The sequence below is a fragment of the Erinaceus europaeus genome, chromosome 18, assembly GCF_950295315.1.
Source record: "Erinaceus europaeus chromosome 18, mEriEur2.1, whole genome shotgun sequence".
Lineage (NCBI taxonomy): Eukaryota > Metazoa > Chordata > Mammalia > Eulipotyphla > Erinaceidae > Erinaceus > Erinaceus europaeus.
In genome coordinates, this window is record NC_080179.1 from 45393652 (window position 1) to 45407721 (window position 14070).

At 48.6% G+C, this 14070-nt stretch overlaps 2 protein-coding genes across 4 annotated transcripts in view; one reads left to right on the forward strand and one right to left on the reverse strand.

Moving 5' to 3' along the window:
• Positions 1-3826: 3826 nt before the first annotated feature.
• DBI (diazepam binding inhibitor, acyl-CoA binding protein) lies at positions 3827-11011 on the reverse strand. Its single transcript, XM_007524759.3, has 4 exons — positions 10853-11011; positions 9024-9141; positions 5323-5385; positions 3827-4116 (listed from the first exon to the last, which is right to left on the reverse strand). The coding sequence occupies exons 1-4, from the start codon at positions 10859-10861 to the stop codon at positions 4043-4045; spliced, it is 264 nt and encodes an 87-aa protein (XP_007524821.1). The 5' UTR covers positions 10862-11011; the 3' UTR covers positions 3827-4042.
• An 80-nt stretch (positions 11012-11091) lies between these two features.
• C18H2orf76 (chromosome 18 C2orf76 homolog) overlaps positions 11092-14070 on the forward strand; it is a 68614-nt gene continuing 65635 nt past the window's right edge. Inside the window, exon 1 of one of the 3 annotated variants that reach the window (XM_007524758.3) lies at positions 11092-11139. The gene's annotated coding sequence lies outside the window, so the exon portion shown is untranslated. Of the gene's footprint in view, positions 11140-12763; positions 12857-14070 lie in introns of those variants that run through there. The other 2 variants (XM_060178004.1, XM_060178001.1) reach the window with 2 other exon arrangements.

The window sequence follows — 14070 nt, forward strand, 5'->3', positions numbered from 1 at the left end:
TGGAACCCCACCTCTTCAGAGCCCTGCCCCATTAGGGAAAGATAGAAGTAGGCTGGGGTTGTACATTGACCTGCCAATGCCCATGCCCAGGAGAGAAGCAATTACAGAAGACAGACCCTCCACCTTCTGCTCCCCATAAAGAATTTTGGACTGGGAGTCGGGTGGTAGCGCAGCGGATAGAGTGCAGGTGGCGCAAGGTGCAAGGACTAGCATAAGGATCCTGGTTTGAGCCTCCGGCTCCCCACCTGCAGAGGAGTCACTTCACAGGTGGTGAAACAGGTCTGCACGTGTCTATCTTTCTTTCTCCCTTTTTGTCTTCCCTTCCTCTCTCCATTTTTCTCTGTCCTATCCAACAACATCGGCAACAAAAAGGGAATAAAAGAAAAAAAAAGAATTTTGGACCATACTCCCAGAAGTGTAAATGATAGGGGATGACCAGAGGACTCTGAACCCCAATTTTATCAGGACCTAAAGTATTTGTCATCAAGAATCCTGTTTTTATACCATCACTGAAAGGGACACAAATCTGGAAAGCACTAGAAGTAACCAGATAGTTTTTAAAAAATTTTTATTGATTATTGGATACAGACAGAAATTGAGAAGGGAGGGAGAGAAAAGGAGACAGAGAGCCACCTGCAACCCTACTTCACCACTTGTGAAACTTTCCCCCTGTAGCTGGGGATTAGGGGCTTGAACCTGGGTCCTTACACACTGTAATGTGTGCGCTTAACCAGGTATAATACTGCCTGGCCCCCACCTGCAGGGGAAAAGCTTCATGAGTGAAGCAGGGCTGCAGGTATGTCTCTCTCCCTATTTCCCTTCCCCTCTCTATTTGTGTTTACCCAATAATAAAGAAATATATTTTTAAAAAAGATATCTAGTTATAAAGTCAACCCGTATCTGTGACCTTGGGAGAACTACTGCAGTTTCCAGTGGAAGAAATGAGGACAGAGAACTCTCTGGTGGTGGGAATGGTGTGGAATGATACACCTATCATCTTATAATTTTGTATATATTTTTTTCCCTCCAGGGTTATTGCTGAGGCTCGGTGCCTGCACTATGAATCCACTGCTCCTGGAGGCCATTTTTCCCATTTTGTTGCCCTTGTTGTGGTTGTTAATGTTGTCATTGTTGGATAGGACAGAGAAAAATGGAGAGAGGAGGGGAGACAGAGAGGAGAGACACCTGCAGACCTGTTTCACAGCCTGTGAAGGGACCCTCCTGCCGGTGAGGAGCTGGGAGCTCAAACCAGGATCCTTATGCTGGTCCTTGCACTTTGCACCATGTACACTGAACCCGCTGCACTATCGCCCAGCCCCCATCTTATAATTTTGTAAATGAATATTAAATAACTAATAAAATGAGTGTAAATAAATTAGTCAGGAGGGAAAGTCCTGAAGTCCCATACACTTTGCAGCCACTGTGTCAGGGCATCTCATGTAATGAGCACCAACACATTCTGGGCAGGTGTACAACAATCATGTCAGGCCTTAGTTCCCATTTAAGGTCTTTTTACTTTTTATTGCCACCATTCCTGGTGGCCATTTTTTCCTTTCCTTGGGCAGAGAAAAACTGGGAAGAAGTACAGAGGGAGACACCTGTAGACCTGCTTCACTGTTGAAGTTTCCCCATTGCAGGTGGGGAAGCAGGGCTTGAACCTGGATCCTTGCTGCATGGTAATGTATGCACTCCACCAAGTGCACCGCAAGCTGGCCCCGATCATTCTTTCTTCTTTTAAAACTGTTTATGAACATACGAGAAAAACTGAACCAGACATGGTTCCGGCACATGGGCCTTATACCCTGGTTTCCAAGGATTCACTGGGCTGGAACTTGAGGGGTGGGGGTGCCCTCACGGTTCATTTAGTCAGACTGATGACTGAATACTTTTTTTAAAAAAAAATCTATTTATTCCCTTTTGTTGTCCTTGTTTTATTGTTGTAGTTATTGATGTCGTTGTTGGATAGGACAGAGAAATGGAGGAGGGGAAGACAGAGAGGGGGAGAGAATAGAAACCTGCAGACCTGCTTCACCACCTGTGAAGCGACTCCCTTGCATGTGGGGAGCCAGTGGCTTGAACTGGGATCCTTCCGCCGGTCCTTGCGCTTTGCGCCACCTGCGCTTAACCCACTGCGCTACCCCTGAATGCTTTTGACCACATTTACCCGCCCAGGGTTCACCATGAACCAAGTTCCATCCTTCTCCACACTTTGTGGTCTAGACTGTCCACTATGCCATCCCACTTCATATGTAGACTACATGCCACACTACATGTGCCCTCCCCACCCTTTAACCTGCGCCAGTCACTCTGGGTGCCATGGCCATGTGAAGAGAGATCTGAATTCATGCAATTCTCAGCCTCCACTGTCCTTCTGGGGCAAGGCTTTGGAGGTAAGGGCTGGTAGCTGCCCAGTTTCTAAGGGGTTTCCTTTAACTCCTTCCAGCCTCAGCATCCTTACCTGCAGGATGAGAAAGTGGCCACCTCCCTGGCAGGATCCTGGGGGACAACTGATGAGGCTCTTCATAGGGCTTACTATAGGCACTAGGAATCCACTGCTCTCGGTAGCCATCTTTTCTATTTTTTCCTTTCTATTTTATTGGATAGGAGAGAAATTGAGGGGAGAGGGAGATAGGATAAGACACCTACAGACCCGGGAGTTGGGCTGTAGCACAGCGGGTTAAGCGCAGGTGGCGCTAAGCTCAAGGACCAGTGTCAGGATCCCGGTTTGAGCCCCCAGCTCCCCACCTGCAGGCAGGTCCCTTCACAGGCGGTGGGTGAAGCAGGTCTGCAGGTGTCTGTCTTTCTCTCCCCCTCTCTCTCTTCCCCTCCTCTCTCCATTTCTCTCTGTCCTATCCAACAACAACGACATCAATAATAACTACAACAATAAAACAACAATGGCAACAAAAGGGAATAAATAAATTAAATAAAATAAATTTAAATTAATGTAAGAGAGCAGAGGGAGAAAGGGGGGGGAGAGAGAGAGAGAGAACACCAAATGTAGTGCCAGAGGTAGAACCCAAGAACTCATGCTTCTAAGTCCAACACTCTAACCACTGAAGTTGTGGCTTTTTTTTTTTTTAATTGCTACCAGGGTTATCACTGAGACTCGGTGCCTTCATGATAGATGCACCACTCTTGGTGGCCATTTTTGTTCTGATAGAGACAGAGAAATTTAGAGAAGGGGGACATAGGAAGAGAGACACCTACATTGCTTCACTGCTTCCCCCTCAGCTGGGGATCGGGGCTTGTGCACGGTGACATGTGCACTCTAACAGGCGCACCATGGCCTGGCCTCATGGCTTTTCTTTCTGCACTTCGCCAAGCCCTAAACTGACACACCTTATCTCTGCTGCACATTCTCGTCCTCAGCTCATTCCTGTTGGCAGGTTGGCCGTGGTTCCGCAGGACTCTGAGTACGCCCTATGGCAAATGCAGGTTTTACACCTGTCTGTGCTTTCATCTTGGTTCATTTGCTTTGGACCCACAGGTTGGCTGGCAGTCAGACAGATCTCCAGTGCTTGCCAGCCCTGCCCTCCTGAGGGTGTGAGGCTGGCTAATCACTGATGTGGTTTGGAAGAAGTCTAGGCCAGCCTGCCTGAGGAGGACGGCTGGAATTGGGAGGCGGCAATGGGAAAGGCTACTTTTAAATCTCTTCCCTCCCACAGGGGGAAGTACATTCCAGGCTAGAAATGGGAGGGGAGTGCTTGTCTTGCAGTCCAGTAAAGAGGAGGGGTTAAGTGCAAATATTTCTTGGTGAGATCTTTAGAAAATGGAAGTGAGGAAGAGAACTTAGAGAAGAGAGATATTCCAGAACCTCAGCGGCTTATAGTAACAAATGTACGTTTAATTGATCTCCAGATAAAAACTACTTAGCAAAGGCCAGTTTACTTTCTCCTGTCAGAACTGTACTCTGCACCCTTGGCAACCGGGTTAACTGGTTATTTTCATGACTTCACTTGAGTCACCGCATTAGAAAAAAACAGAACAAGGCATTATAAAAGTTTAGGTGAGATGCGTGGCTGGCAGCTGATCCACTCCCTTATACTCCGTATTTTTTCTTTAGCTCTTCGACTTTGTCAATGTAAGCTTTCATGGCATCTTCCTTGGAAGTCCCTGGAAAGAAATGGAAAGGATTATTTGGTGTAGGGGCAGCACAGTGGAGAGGAGGAGTGAATAAGGCTTGTTGGCTATGTGAATCCCCACACACTGGGAGTGAGAATCTGGCTTCTCTGGGAAGGGTGGTCTGGCCCAGGAAGCCTCCGTGGCTTTGCTGGGGCCGCTGCCTTTCACAGCTGGACGTGGCCCTGGCCCGTCATGGGCTTCTCTGCAGACCTCCCAGCTGCCTGGGCTGTGAAGCAGGCCACGCACATGAAAGCCAGGCAGCCTCTTCTCCCCAAAGAGGAACTTCAGAAACAGTTCCAAGAACTCTGAGTGAACACAGCTGACCTGAGAAGAGGATGTCATCTCTGCATTTGCTGCAACACTGAGGACTGACTACACACCTCAAAAACAGCCACAGAGTCCCCTGGTTCCTGCAGTGAAAGCAAGAAGCTCCGGGCGCTGGAGTGGTGTTCTGAAGCACTGAGTGTGTGCATGGGGTCTGAGAACGGTGTGGAAATGCACAGAGGAAACAGAGAGGCAGAAGTGAACTCCTGTTCCAGTTATCTTGCAATGCTGGGAGCATACTGATTGCATTCTGGCCCTTTCTGAATTCAAGGGTTTCTCATTTGCAGAAGGACAGAGGGTTTATTCAGAAACTCAGCAGCAAGGACACAAAAGCTGGCAGGTGCTTTGGTGCCAACTTTCGGATCTTGCTGCCGCAGGTGGCACGTGATGAAGCCAGCACCGGGCTCCTTTTTGGCCTCTGTGGCTGAGCATATAATCACTCCATTCATGGGCTTACGATGGCAGCAGCTTGCCATGCATTAGCTCATTCCTTTCTTTTATGTGGCTTTCTAGCTGGAGAGGAACTGGCAAGGCTGCCTGGTCTAAGGGGTCACTGCCTGGCCTGGTGGGGGAGGGAGGTGAGGACAGGAAACCACCCCCTTATTATCAGCTCCCCGTCTGTCTTTCAGTGGCCTGGTCCCCAGCCCTTCCTCTGCAGACAATCCCCCCATGCAGAGACTGGACAGTCTAAAAATGGGCAAAAACAGCCTTAAGAGACAAAGCAAGTGGCCTAGTTTTCTTCCATCCTGGCACAGGTCATGCTGGTTCCCAGGATGTGCTTCACCCAGTTTGCCCTCCTCATTTCTTACACTTGTGAGTGAAGACGATTCCACCCCAGGGCTTCACAAACAAGGGAAATTTATTACAGGTTACCTTTTATCTCATTCCAGGAATCCCACTTGGCCTTGCCTTTAAAGTCCAACATCCCGGGTCGTTCTTAAACAAGAAGAAAGATATGGGTGTAAATAGCACAACGGTTATGCAAAGACTCCCTTGCCTGCGGCTCTAAAGTCCCAGGTTCAATCCTGGCACCACCATAAGCCAGAGCTGTGCAGTGCTCCTGCAAATAACCAAACCGAACAAACAAAATTTCCTCAAACTTCCTTTTGTGGTCCGGGAGATGGCACAGTGGATAAAGCATTGGACTCTCCAGCAGGTGGTCCAGAGTACGATCCCTGGCAGCACATGTACTAGAGTGATGGCTGGTTCTTTCTCTCTCCTCCTGTCTATCTTATTAATGATGAAGAAATAAAATCTTAAAAAAAAAAGATGTCATAAGAGCTGTTTCAAATTCTAATGAAGGACTTCATCAACTTTCTTGCTATGAAAGTCACTAGTTATGGCATCTATTCCTTTATTTCTTTATTCATTTATTGCCTCCAGGGTTATCACTGGGGCTTGGGGCCAGTATTATGAATCCACTGCTCCTGGTGACTACTTTTTCCATTTTTCTTTTAATTCAATAGGACAGAGAGAAATTGAAAGAGGAGGGGGAGGTAGAAAGGGAGAAAGACAGACACCTGCAGACCAGCTTCGCTGCTTGTGAAGTGTCCTCACCGTAGGTGAGGAGCCAAGGGCTTGAACCTGGGTCCTTGTGCTTAGTACTATGTGTGCTTAACTGGGTGTGCCACTATCTGGCCCCTTGACATGTATTCTTCTGGGCTCTGTCATGAAGTTAAATGTGGCTAGTATAGTGGTAGGCGCCTTCAGAAACCTGCCTTTAAAGAGACCCAAGCTTAACAGCTAGAAACTAGGACAACTGTTCTTATTGTTAGACATTTAAAAATACTGACATCTTTTCCTTTAAAAAACACATTTTTCAAGCTGGGCGGTAGCGCAACAGGTTAAAAAACACATTTTTCAACATGCTGTATTTTAGTGGAGGTTGTATTGTTATGTGGACAACAGAAACATTATGCATGTACAAACTATTGTATTTACTGTTGACTGTAAAACATTAATCCCCCAATAAACAAAAAAAAAAAATCTTTTTCCCCCGCACCAGGGTTGGTGTCTGTACAATGACTCCATTGTTCCTTGGGGTCCTTTCTTTTTTTCTGGTAGAGACTGAAAGAAATAAAGAGGAAGAGAGCTAAAGAGATGGCTGCAACACGGCTTCACCACTTGTGAGGCTTTCCCTCTGCAGGTGGGGACCAGTGGCTTGAACCTTCGTCCTCAACTATGGTTATAGTAACATCTGTGTCTTCCAAGTACACCACCGCTTGGTGCCTTAAAATTACAATCTCTTTTTAAGCCTGTGAGGAGTTGGCTCAACAGACAGAGTGAAGAACTTACATGCCTGAGACCTTAGGCTTGAACTCTGCACTGCATATGTTCTGGTTTCTCTAAAGAGAGCTAGAGAAAGAAGTCTTGAGTCACAGAGACAGCTCAGTGTTGGAGCACTGGACTTGTACGCCCCAAAGTCCCAGGTTCACTCTCTGGCACACCTCCATATGCCAGAGCTGAGCAGTGCTTGGAGCTTTCTCTCTCATGAAACTACGGATATACTTAAGAAGCTCATAAAACTGCAAACTGCAAGGACCACATCCATTTACATGATTTAAAATCTAGATGCAATACAGGGAAAAACTATAAAGTCTTCCTGGGACCCCTCCGCTCAGCAACCTCACTTCTTTTCCTCAGACATTGTTGCCATCAGTTTCTGAGAACTGTCTATGTCCTTGCCCCATTTTTTTTTTTTTAATCCCTACTTCTTTTTGACTGACTTCAGTGCCATGCTGATAACAAGCCCAGGGCAGCTACTCAAGCGCCTACAGCCCACACCCCTGTGTCTGAGAAACCTCAGTGTCCCAGCACTCTCAGGGGAGCTTCCCCAGGGCCACCCGAGAGAAACAGGTGGGCTCGGAGCACCTCAGCTCCCCCTGTTGTGACTGTGGACATGGTGGACACCTCTCTGCCGCCTGTGAAACTGAATACCTGGATGTGACCTGAGAGGACTCAACTTTTGATTTTACTTCACTTTCATTAAAGGAAAAACAAACAAACAAAAAGACTTCTTTCTGAGAGAGTGAGCAAGCAGAGGCTAAAACTTGGGGCCTCATGTGCACAAGTCTTAGTCTACCTGCTGATGACTGGTATCTCCCCAACTGTTCACTGACTCTATATATATGAATTTATTTATTAATGAGAAAAATAGGACGAAAGAGAAAGAACCAGACATCACTCTGGTACATGTGCTGCTGGGGATTGAACTCAGGACCTCTAGCTTGAGAATCCAATGCTTTATCCACTGTGCCACCTCCTGGACCACCTCACTGAAAGTATTTTCAAGTTAAATTTAGACACCACACAGGACCAGTGGATATCGCCTGCAGAGTACAGTCCTCGAGGGGGTGAGTGAACTGACACGGAAGTCTGTTGATACCTAGTAAAAGCAGGTCAATCTCTGAAGACACGGTGTGTCACAACAGCATCTCAGGCCTTCTAAGAAGGCTCACCGCATGCACACCTTCTCCTCCTCCCAGAGAGGCTACCACTTATAAACAAGCTAGAAGACTCACCTTCACCGCAGGCCTTTCCTGACTAAGCCCTCCCTGTAAGCCATTTCTCATTGATCCTGAGCTCTGGGCACCCTCTCCTGCTTCTCCTGCTTCCTGCCAGCCTAACTGCTCCACACCAACTACAGTGGCATTGGGGACTGTGTCCTCCTCCTGTGTCATCATAGCCACTGTCTAAGTCCCTGCATGGACTCAGCAGTACACACCAAGTTCCCAAGACACAGGGGCAGAATGAAGAACGGTTCGAGGTAGGAAAGATGGTATTATAAGTTCTGGCAGTTCAAACTGCAGTCTCGAAATCAGTACCAAGACTTTTCCAAGGGCCTGCATGGTGGCACACCTAACTGAGCACACGTTACCATGCACAAGGACCTAGGTTCAAGCTCCTGGCCCCCACCTTCCTACCTGCAGGAAGAAGATTCACAAGTGGTAAAGTGGTGGTGCAGGGGCCTCTCTTTCTCTCCCCCCCACCCTTTCAATTTTTCTCTGTCCTATCAAATTGGAAAAAAACAAAAATAATTTAAAAATGCATTCTGACTAGTTATATTAAAAAAAAAAAAAAGAGTGCCCCATAGAAAAAAAATGGTCACCAGGAAGTGCTGTGAGCAAGGGCCCTTCTGACCTGCTCCAGGAAGCCAGCTGCTTCGCTTCTCTGCTCTGAAACTGGGCCTGGCCCTTCTGCCAAGTGTTCTTGCTTCTATCCTGCCCATCTGGGCACGCAGCAATGGGCTCGGTCAATAAAGCTATTACTGAGCTGAGAGTTTGGAGCAAGATTCTTTCAAGCCGTGGATAGGAACTGCTGCTGACAGTGACGTCCTTTCAAGACTCAGATTTGAAATTTTGCTACCTGAGCCACCAAGAGTTAAACTCATCAGGAAACTCCCCTCAGTTTCAGTCCCAAGAACACGGTACCATGAGACTTTGCCTGAAGAGGAGGACTTTGGAGGTGTGGAGTGAGGCTGTCACAGTTTAAGAGTTCCAGGTCTTGAACAATGAAGGCGGCGGTTCAGGCCATTCCCCCCAAAGCAGGGCCCTCTGCCCGCAGTCCCAGCGTACCTGTATTCACATCACCTACAGTTGCTTGTTTGTAGCGGCTGTAGATGAACAGCATCTCCTCATCGGTGGGTTTGGTCTTGAGGTTCTTTACCTCCTCAGCAGCTTTTTCAAAGTCAGCCTACATGTAAGCAGAAGAGAGGCCTGGTTAGAGTTCAGCAGTGGGGCCGAGAGCTGGAAAGGTAATACTTCCTGTAGCAATGCAGGTGAGGAAACCAGTCCCCTTCTCAAGCTTATCTCCTCCTGTCTCCCCAACAGGGCAACGAGTTACATGCAGCAAAAGGGGTCTCCTGGTACTGCACCTGGTAGAGCAAGCACATTCTAATGCACAAGGACCAGGGGTACAAGGCCCTGGTTCTCACCTGCAGGGGGAAAGCTTCATAAAATGTGAAACAGTGATGCATGTGCCTCTCTTTTTCTCTCCCTATCTTTCCTTTCACTACCAGTTTCTCTGTCTCTAATATATATCAAAAATGCAGCAAAACGACGGTCAGGTGGTGGGGCACCTGGCTAAGTGCATGCACTACTGTACACAAGGACCCGGCTTCAAGCCCCTGGTCCCCATCTGCAGGGGGGGAAGCTTCATGAGTGGTGAAGCAGGGCTGCAGGTGTCTCTCTGCTCTTTCCCTTTTTTCTTTCCAGGGTTATTGCTGGGGCTTGGTGCTAGCACTACGAATACACTGGTCCTGATAGTCATTTTTTTCCATTTATTTTTATTGAATAGGACAGAGAGAAATTGAGAAGGGGGAGATAGAGAGAAAAATGGATACCAGCAGACCTACTTTACAGCTTGTATAGTATTAGTATCTCCTTTGCAGGTGGGGGTCGGGGGTTTGAACCCGGATCCTTGTGCACTTAACTGGGTACGCCATCACCTGGTCCTCTCTTTCTATCTATACATCCTCCCCTCTTAGTTTCTTTGTCTCTATCCGGTAAATAGATAAACGTTTTTTTTTTTTAATTTAAATCGGCAAAATAGGGAGGGGAAGCACTTCCGCTTAGTTACTGGTTGGAGAGCTGGGCTTGGGGCACTGACAATAGGCTGAATGCTTGGAAGTACAGCGGGAAGAAGGCTGGGGCACGTGCTTTGTGGGGAGAAAGCAGTAGAGCCCACAGTCTGACCACCACCGGTCCAGACCAGGGTTCTGGTTAAACCCTGAGCTGCGGGTGGGGCTGGCACAGGGGACAAGACATGAGCGCAGTCGGGTCAATGGCCAGAGCCCGCCGGCCCCGGGCTGGACTAGCGGTGACCTCTGTCCCAGTGGCTGCACTAGAGAGAGGTGCCAGAGATCGACTCTGTGCATTCTGGCCCCAGAAAAGCAGCTGCGCTCCAGGCGAGGGGAAGGTCCTGGAACTTTCTCTCCAGCTCCATCCTGGCCGCACGCGGGGCTCTCGGCCCTATTTGTCCTGACCACCTCGGGCCCCTGGCTGCCCCCGCTGAGCTGGGTGCTAGGACCTCTGGCTGCCCCCGCTGTGCACGGTGCTCGGACTGCTGCCCCCGCTGGGCATGGAGTTCCTAGCTCTACTCTGCCTTCCCGGATTGGGGGGGGGGGGGGTCTCGGCTCCCTGCTGCCACCCAGCCCCGACCCCTCTTGCTGCTTTCCACCGAGGCCCACTCGCTGCACAACTTTGCAGCGACAAGAGTTTGAGCGCGGAAAGTTCTGCTCTCCAGGCTCCGTCCAAAGCGCAGGGCGGCGCAGGGGGGCAGGAGGAAGCAAGGAACACGATGCCCACAAGCTGCCTCGCCGGGGATCGATTGGCCCTCGGGATAATCCGCCGCCCGCCTGCCCGCCTCCAAGCACCCACTTGGCGAGTTCGGTCGTGCATGATACCTGAGACATGCCGCCCGGGATGCAGCGAGGTTTGCACGGAGACTGCGAAGGCGGCGGGGCGCAATGAGCTGTGGCTACTCCGGAGCCAACTGGCAGCACTTTTACAAGCGCAGCGCGGGCCACGCCGATCTCGCTCAGGCGAGCAAGTGGCAGCCAATCAAAATCCGGGGCAGCGCTGGGGGCGTGTCCATACCCCCAGGGAGCGGGGGAGTTGCCAGGCTCTTCCACGCTCACGTGACTCCGCTCGCGCAGGCGCCTGGAGCCGCCGAAGGGGACGCCGGGAGCAGGTGGGGCTGGGCGAGCGGGTGTGGTGGGTCGTGCGGCCCGGCGGGGAGCGCCTGTGCTAGAGGTGGGGTGGGGGTGGGGCTGGAGGGCAGCCTGCAAGTGTGGGCCGGGGATGGAGGTGGGAAATTCCCCCTTTGCATTGGGTGATCTCTTAGGCCCCCGCAGTGGAATGGCGGGTCCCCCACGGGTTTAGTGGGTGCACCCCGGGCAGCGCCGGGAAGCTGGATGGACCCCGAAATGAAGACCTTCTTCCGGGTCTTCTCGGCTTTTGACACGTTCTGGGACCCGCCAGTCTCCATCTGATGCACTAAAGGCAGGAAAAGTGTCTTGTCTTGTCATAATTTTGACCATCCACACATCACGGGTGGGGAACCTTTCCAGCCAAGGGTCATTGGGGATGGATATCTATCTATATGATTTAATTTTTTTATCTTTATTTATTTATGGATAGAGATGGGGGTGGGTGGTGGCACACCTGGTTAAGCGCACACATTGCAGTGCACAAAGACCAAGGTTCAAACCCCTGGTCCCCAACTGCTGGGGAAAAGCTTCATGAGTGGTGAAGTAGGGCTGTAGGTGTCTGTCTCTATCCTCTAACTCCTCCTTCTCTCAATTTCTGTCTCTATCCAAGAATAAATAATAATAATAAAAGAGAGATCGATAGGGAAGGGGGTGGTAGGGAGAGAGACAGACAGACCATCTACAGCCTCAGGTCACCACTCTCAAAGCCTTCCCTCTGCAGGTGGGCACCGGAGGCTTGAACCTGTGTCCTTGTGCATTGTAGCATGTGCACTCAACCAGGTGCACCCATTTAAATTTTTTATTAGTGATTTGATAATGACCGACGAGAATGTGGGATAAGAGGGGTACAATTCTATACAATTCCCACCAGAGTTCCGTGTCCCATCCCTTCCGTTAGAAAGTTCCCTATTTTTTCTTTTTAAAAATTTTTATTTATAAAAAGGAAACACTGACAAAAGCCATAGGATAAGAGGGGTACAACTCCACACAATTCCCACCACCAGAACTCCGTATCCCATTCCCTCCCCTAATTGCTTTCCTGTTCTTTAGCCCTCTGGGAGTATGGACCCAGGGTCATTATGGGATACAGAAGATGGAAGGCCTGGCTTCTGTAATTGCTTCCCGGCTGAACATGGGCATTGGCAGGTCGATCCATACTCCCAGCCTGTCTCTCCAGGACACATTGGTGGGGTCATCTTGCTAGGGAAGTCCCGTTTGCATCATGTTAGCATCTGGAACCTGGTAGCTGAAAAATGAGTTAACATAGAGCCAAAAAAACTGTTGACTAATTATGAATCTAAAGGCTGGGAAAGTTCATATGAAGAGTTGGGGGGGGGTCTCCATTTTGTAGATAATAGTCTTACTTTAGTTATATTCCAAAGAGCCCATGACTAGTTTATTTTTTTTCTTCCTGAGCCTGACATCTGATATGCAGGTGGATCTAAGTTATTGCCTGGGGAGATGATGTCATGGCTGGGAAAAGGACTAGAAAGCTGAATCAGGGAAGAGAGTAGCTCCCAAATATGGGAAAGGTGTATAAATATTGTTGACTGCAAACCCCATCAATTTGATCTGATCTGAGGCCCATTTTCATATTCTTTATGTCTCTGAGAGTATGGACCAAAACTCCTATGGCATGCAGAAGGTGGAAGGTCTGGCTTCTGTAATTGCTTCTCCTCTGGACATGGACATTGATAGGTGAATCCATACCCCTAGCCTGTTTCTGTCTTTCCTGAGTGGGGCAGGGCTTTGGAGAGGCGGGGTTAAATTTTTAGATAGAGACAGAGAGAGAGAGAGAGACCCCCACAGCACCAACATTTTCCTTAATAAACTGAGGTGCTCATGGCAGAGCAGCACACCAAGTGAGCTATTTCACCACTCTCCTCCCCCAGTTTAGATATTTATAACACCATTCAAGGGCCATGCAAACTTACTAGCTTAAACATTAGCACTTGATGTTGCTATGAAGCAAAAGTCCAGTGGCTTTGTCAGGGCCTGACCAAGTGATTCTCTGAGGGCCTGAGGGTTTCTGCTCCTACGAAGGAACACCTACCTCCTTTGCACAGATCTGCTGAAATCTTATCAGCTGACTGGAGTTTTCTGAACTTTGGGGATTACTGCCATGGACAGAACAGATAGTTCTTGAAGTCTTGGAACTTATAGTGGGAATAATAGTTAAAGTAGATTAAGTTAAGTAGAAAGTTTGTTTGGATGGGTATGAAATTGGGAGTTAACACATTTGTAGGTGGGGTGGACTGAAAGATTAAGGAAAGGTAACATTTGAGCCCTTCAGATAAATGAGGGAACATTCTAAGCAGAAAATCAGCATGCAGATGTAACACCAGAGTGAGGAAAAGGATAAAAAGAGATAAAGAGAGATGAAGCCGATGAGTTAAGAATGTGTCAGGATCATGGTCCGGGAGGTGGCCCAGTGGATAAAGTGTCGGACTCTCAAGCATGAGGTCCTGAATTCAATCCCTGGTAGCACATGTACCAGAGTGATGTCTGGTTCTTTCTCTTCTTCTGTCTTTCTCATTAATAAATAAATAAAATCTTTTTAAAAAAAAAAAGAATGTCAGTATGATTAGATGATGCAGGATTTGTCCTCCCTGTTAGCTCTTTGGACTTAGTTTCTAGGTCGGAAGTCATCAGTGTTTTGAGCTGAGGATAAGACTGAAGGGGCTGGTTCTTTGCTTGCATGTTCTAGAGGCTGATGTTCTCTGCAGAAAGACAAGCCCAGCATGGGGTGGATGGAAGAGGCTAGTCATGATTCCTAAGAGGCTAAAGGGAGACATTTCTGGCAGTGGCCACAAAGGAATTGGGTGAAGTCAGGGAGTCGATGGGAAAAAAAATTTCTGGAGACCACAAAAATAGATAATTTCCTTCTGTTTCTAATTTGGGACAAGAGGCCT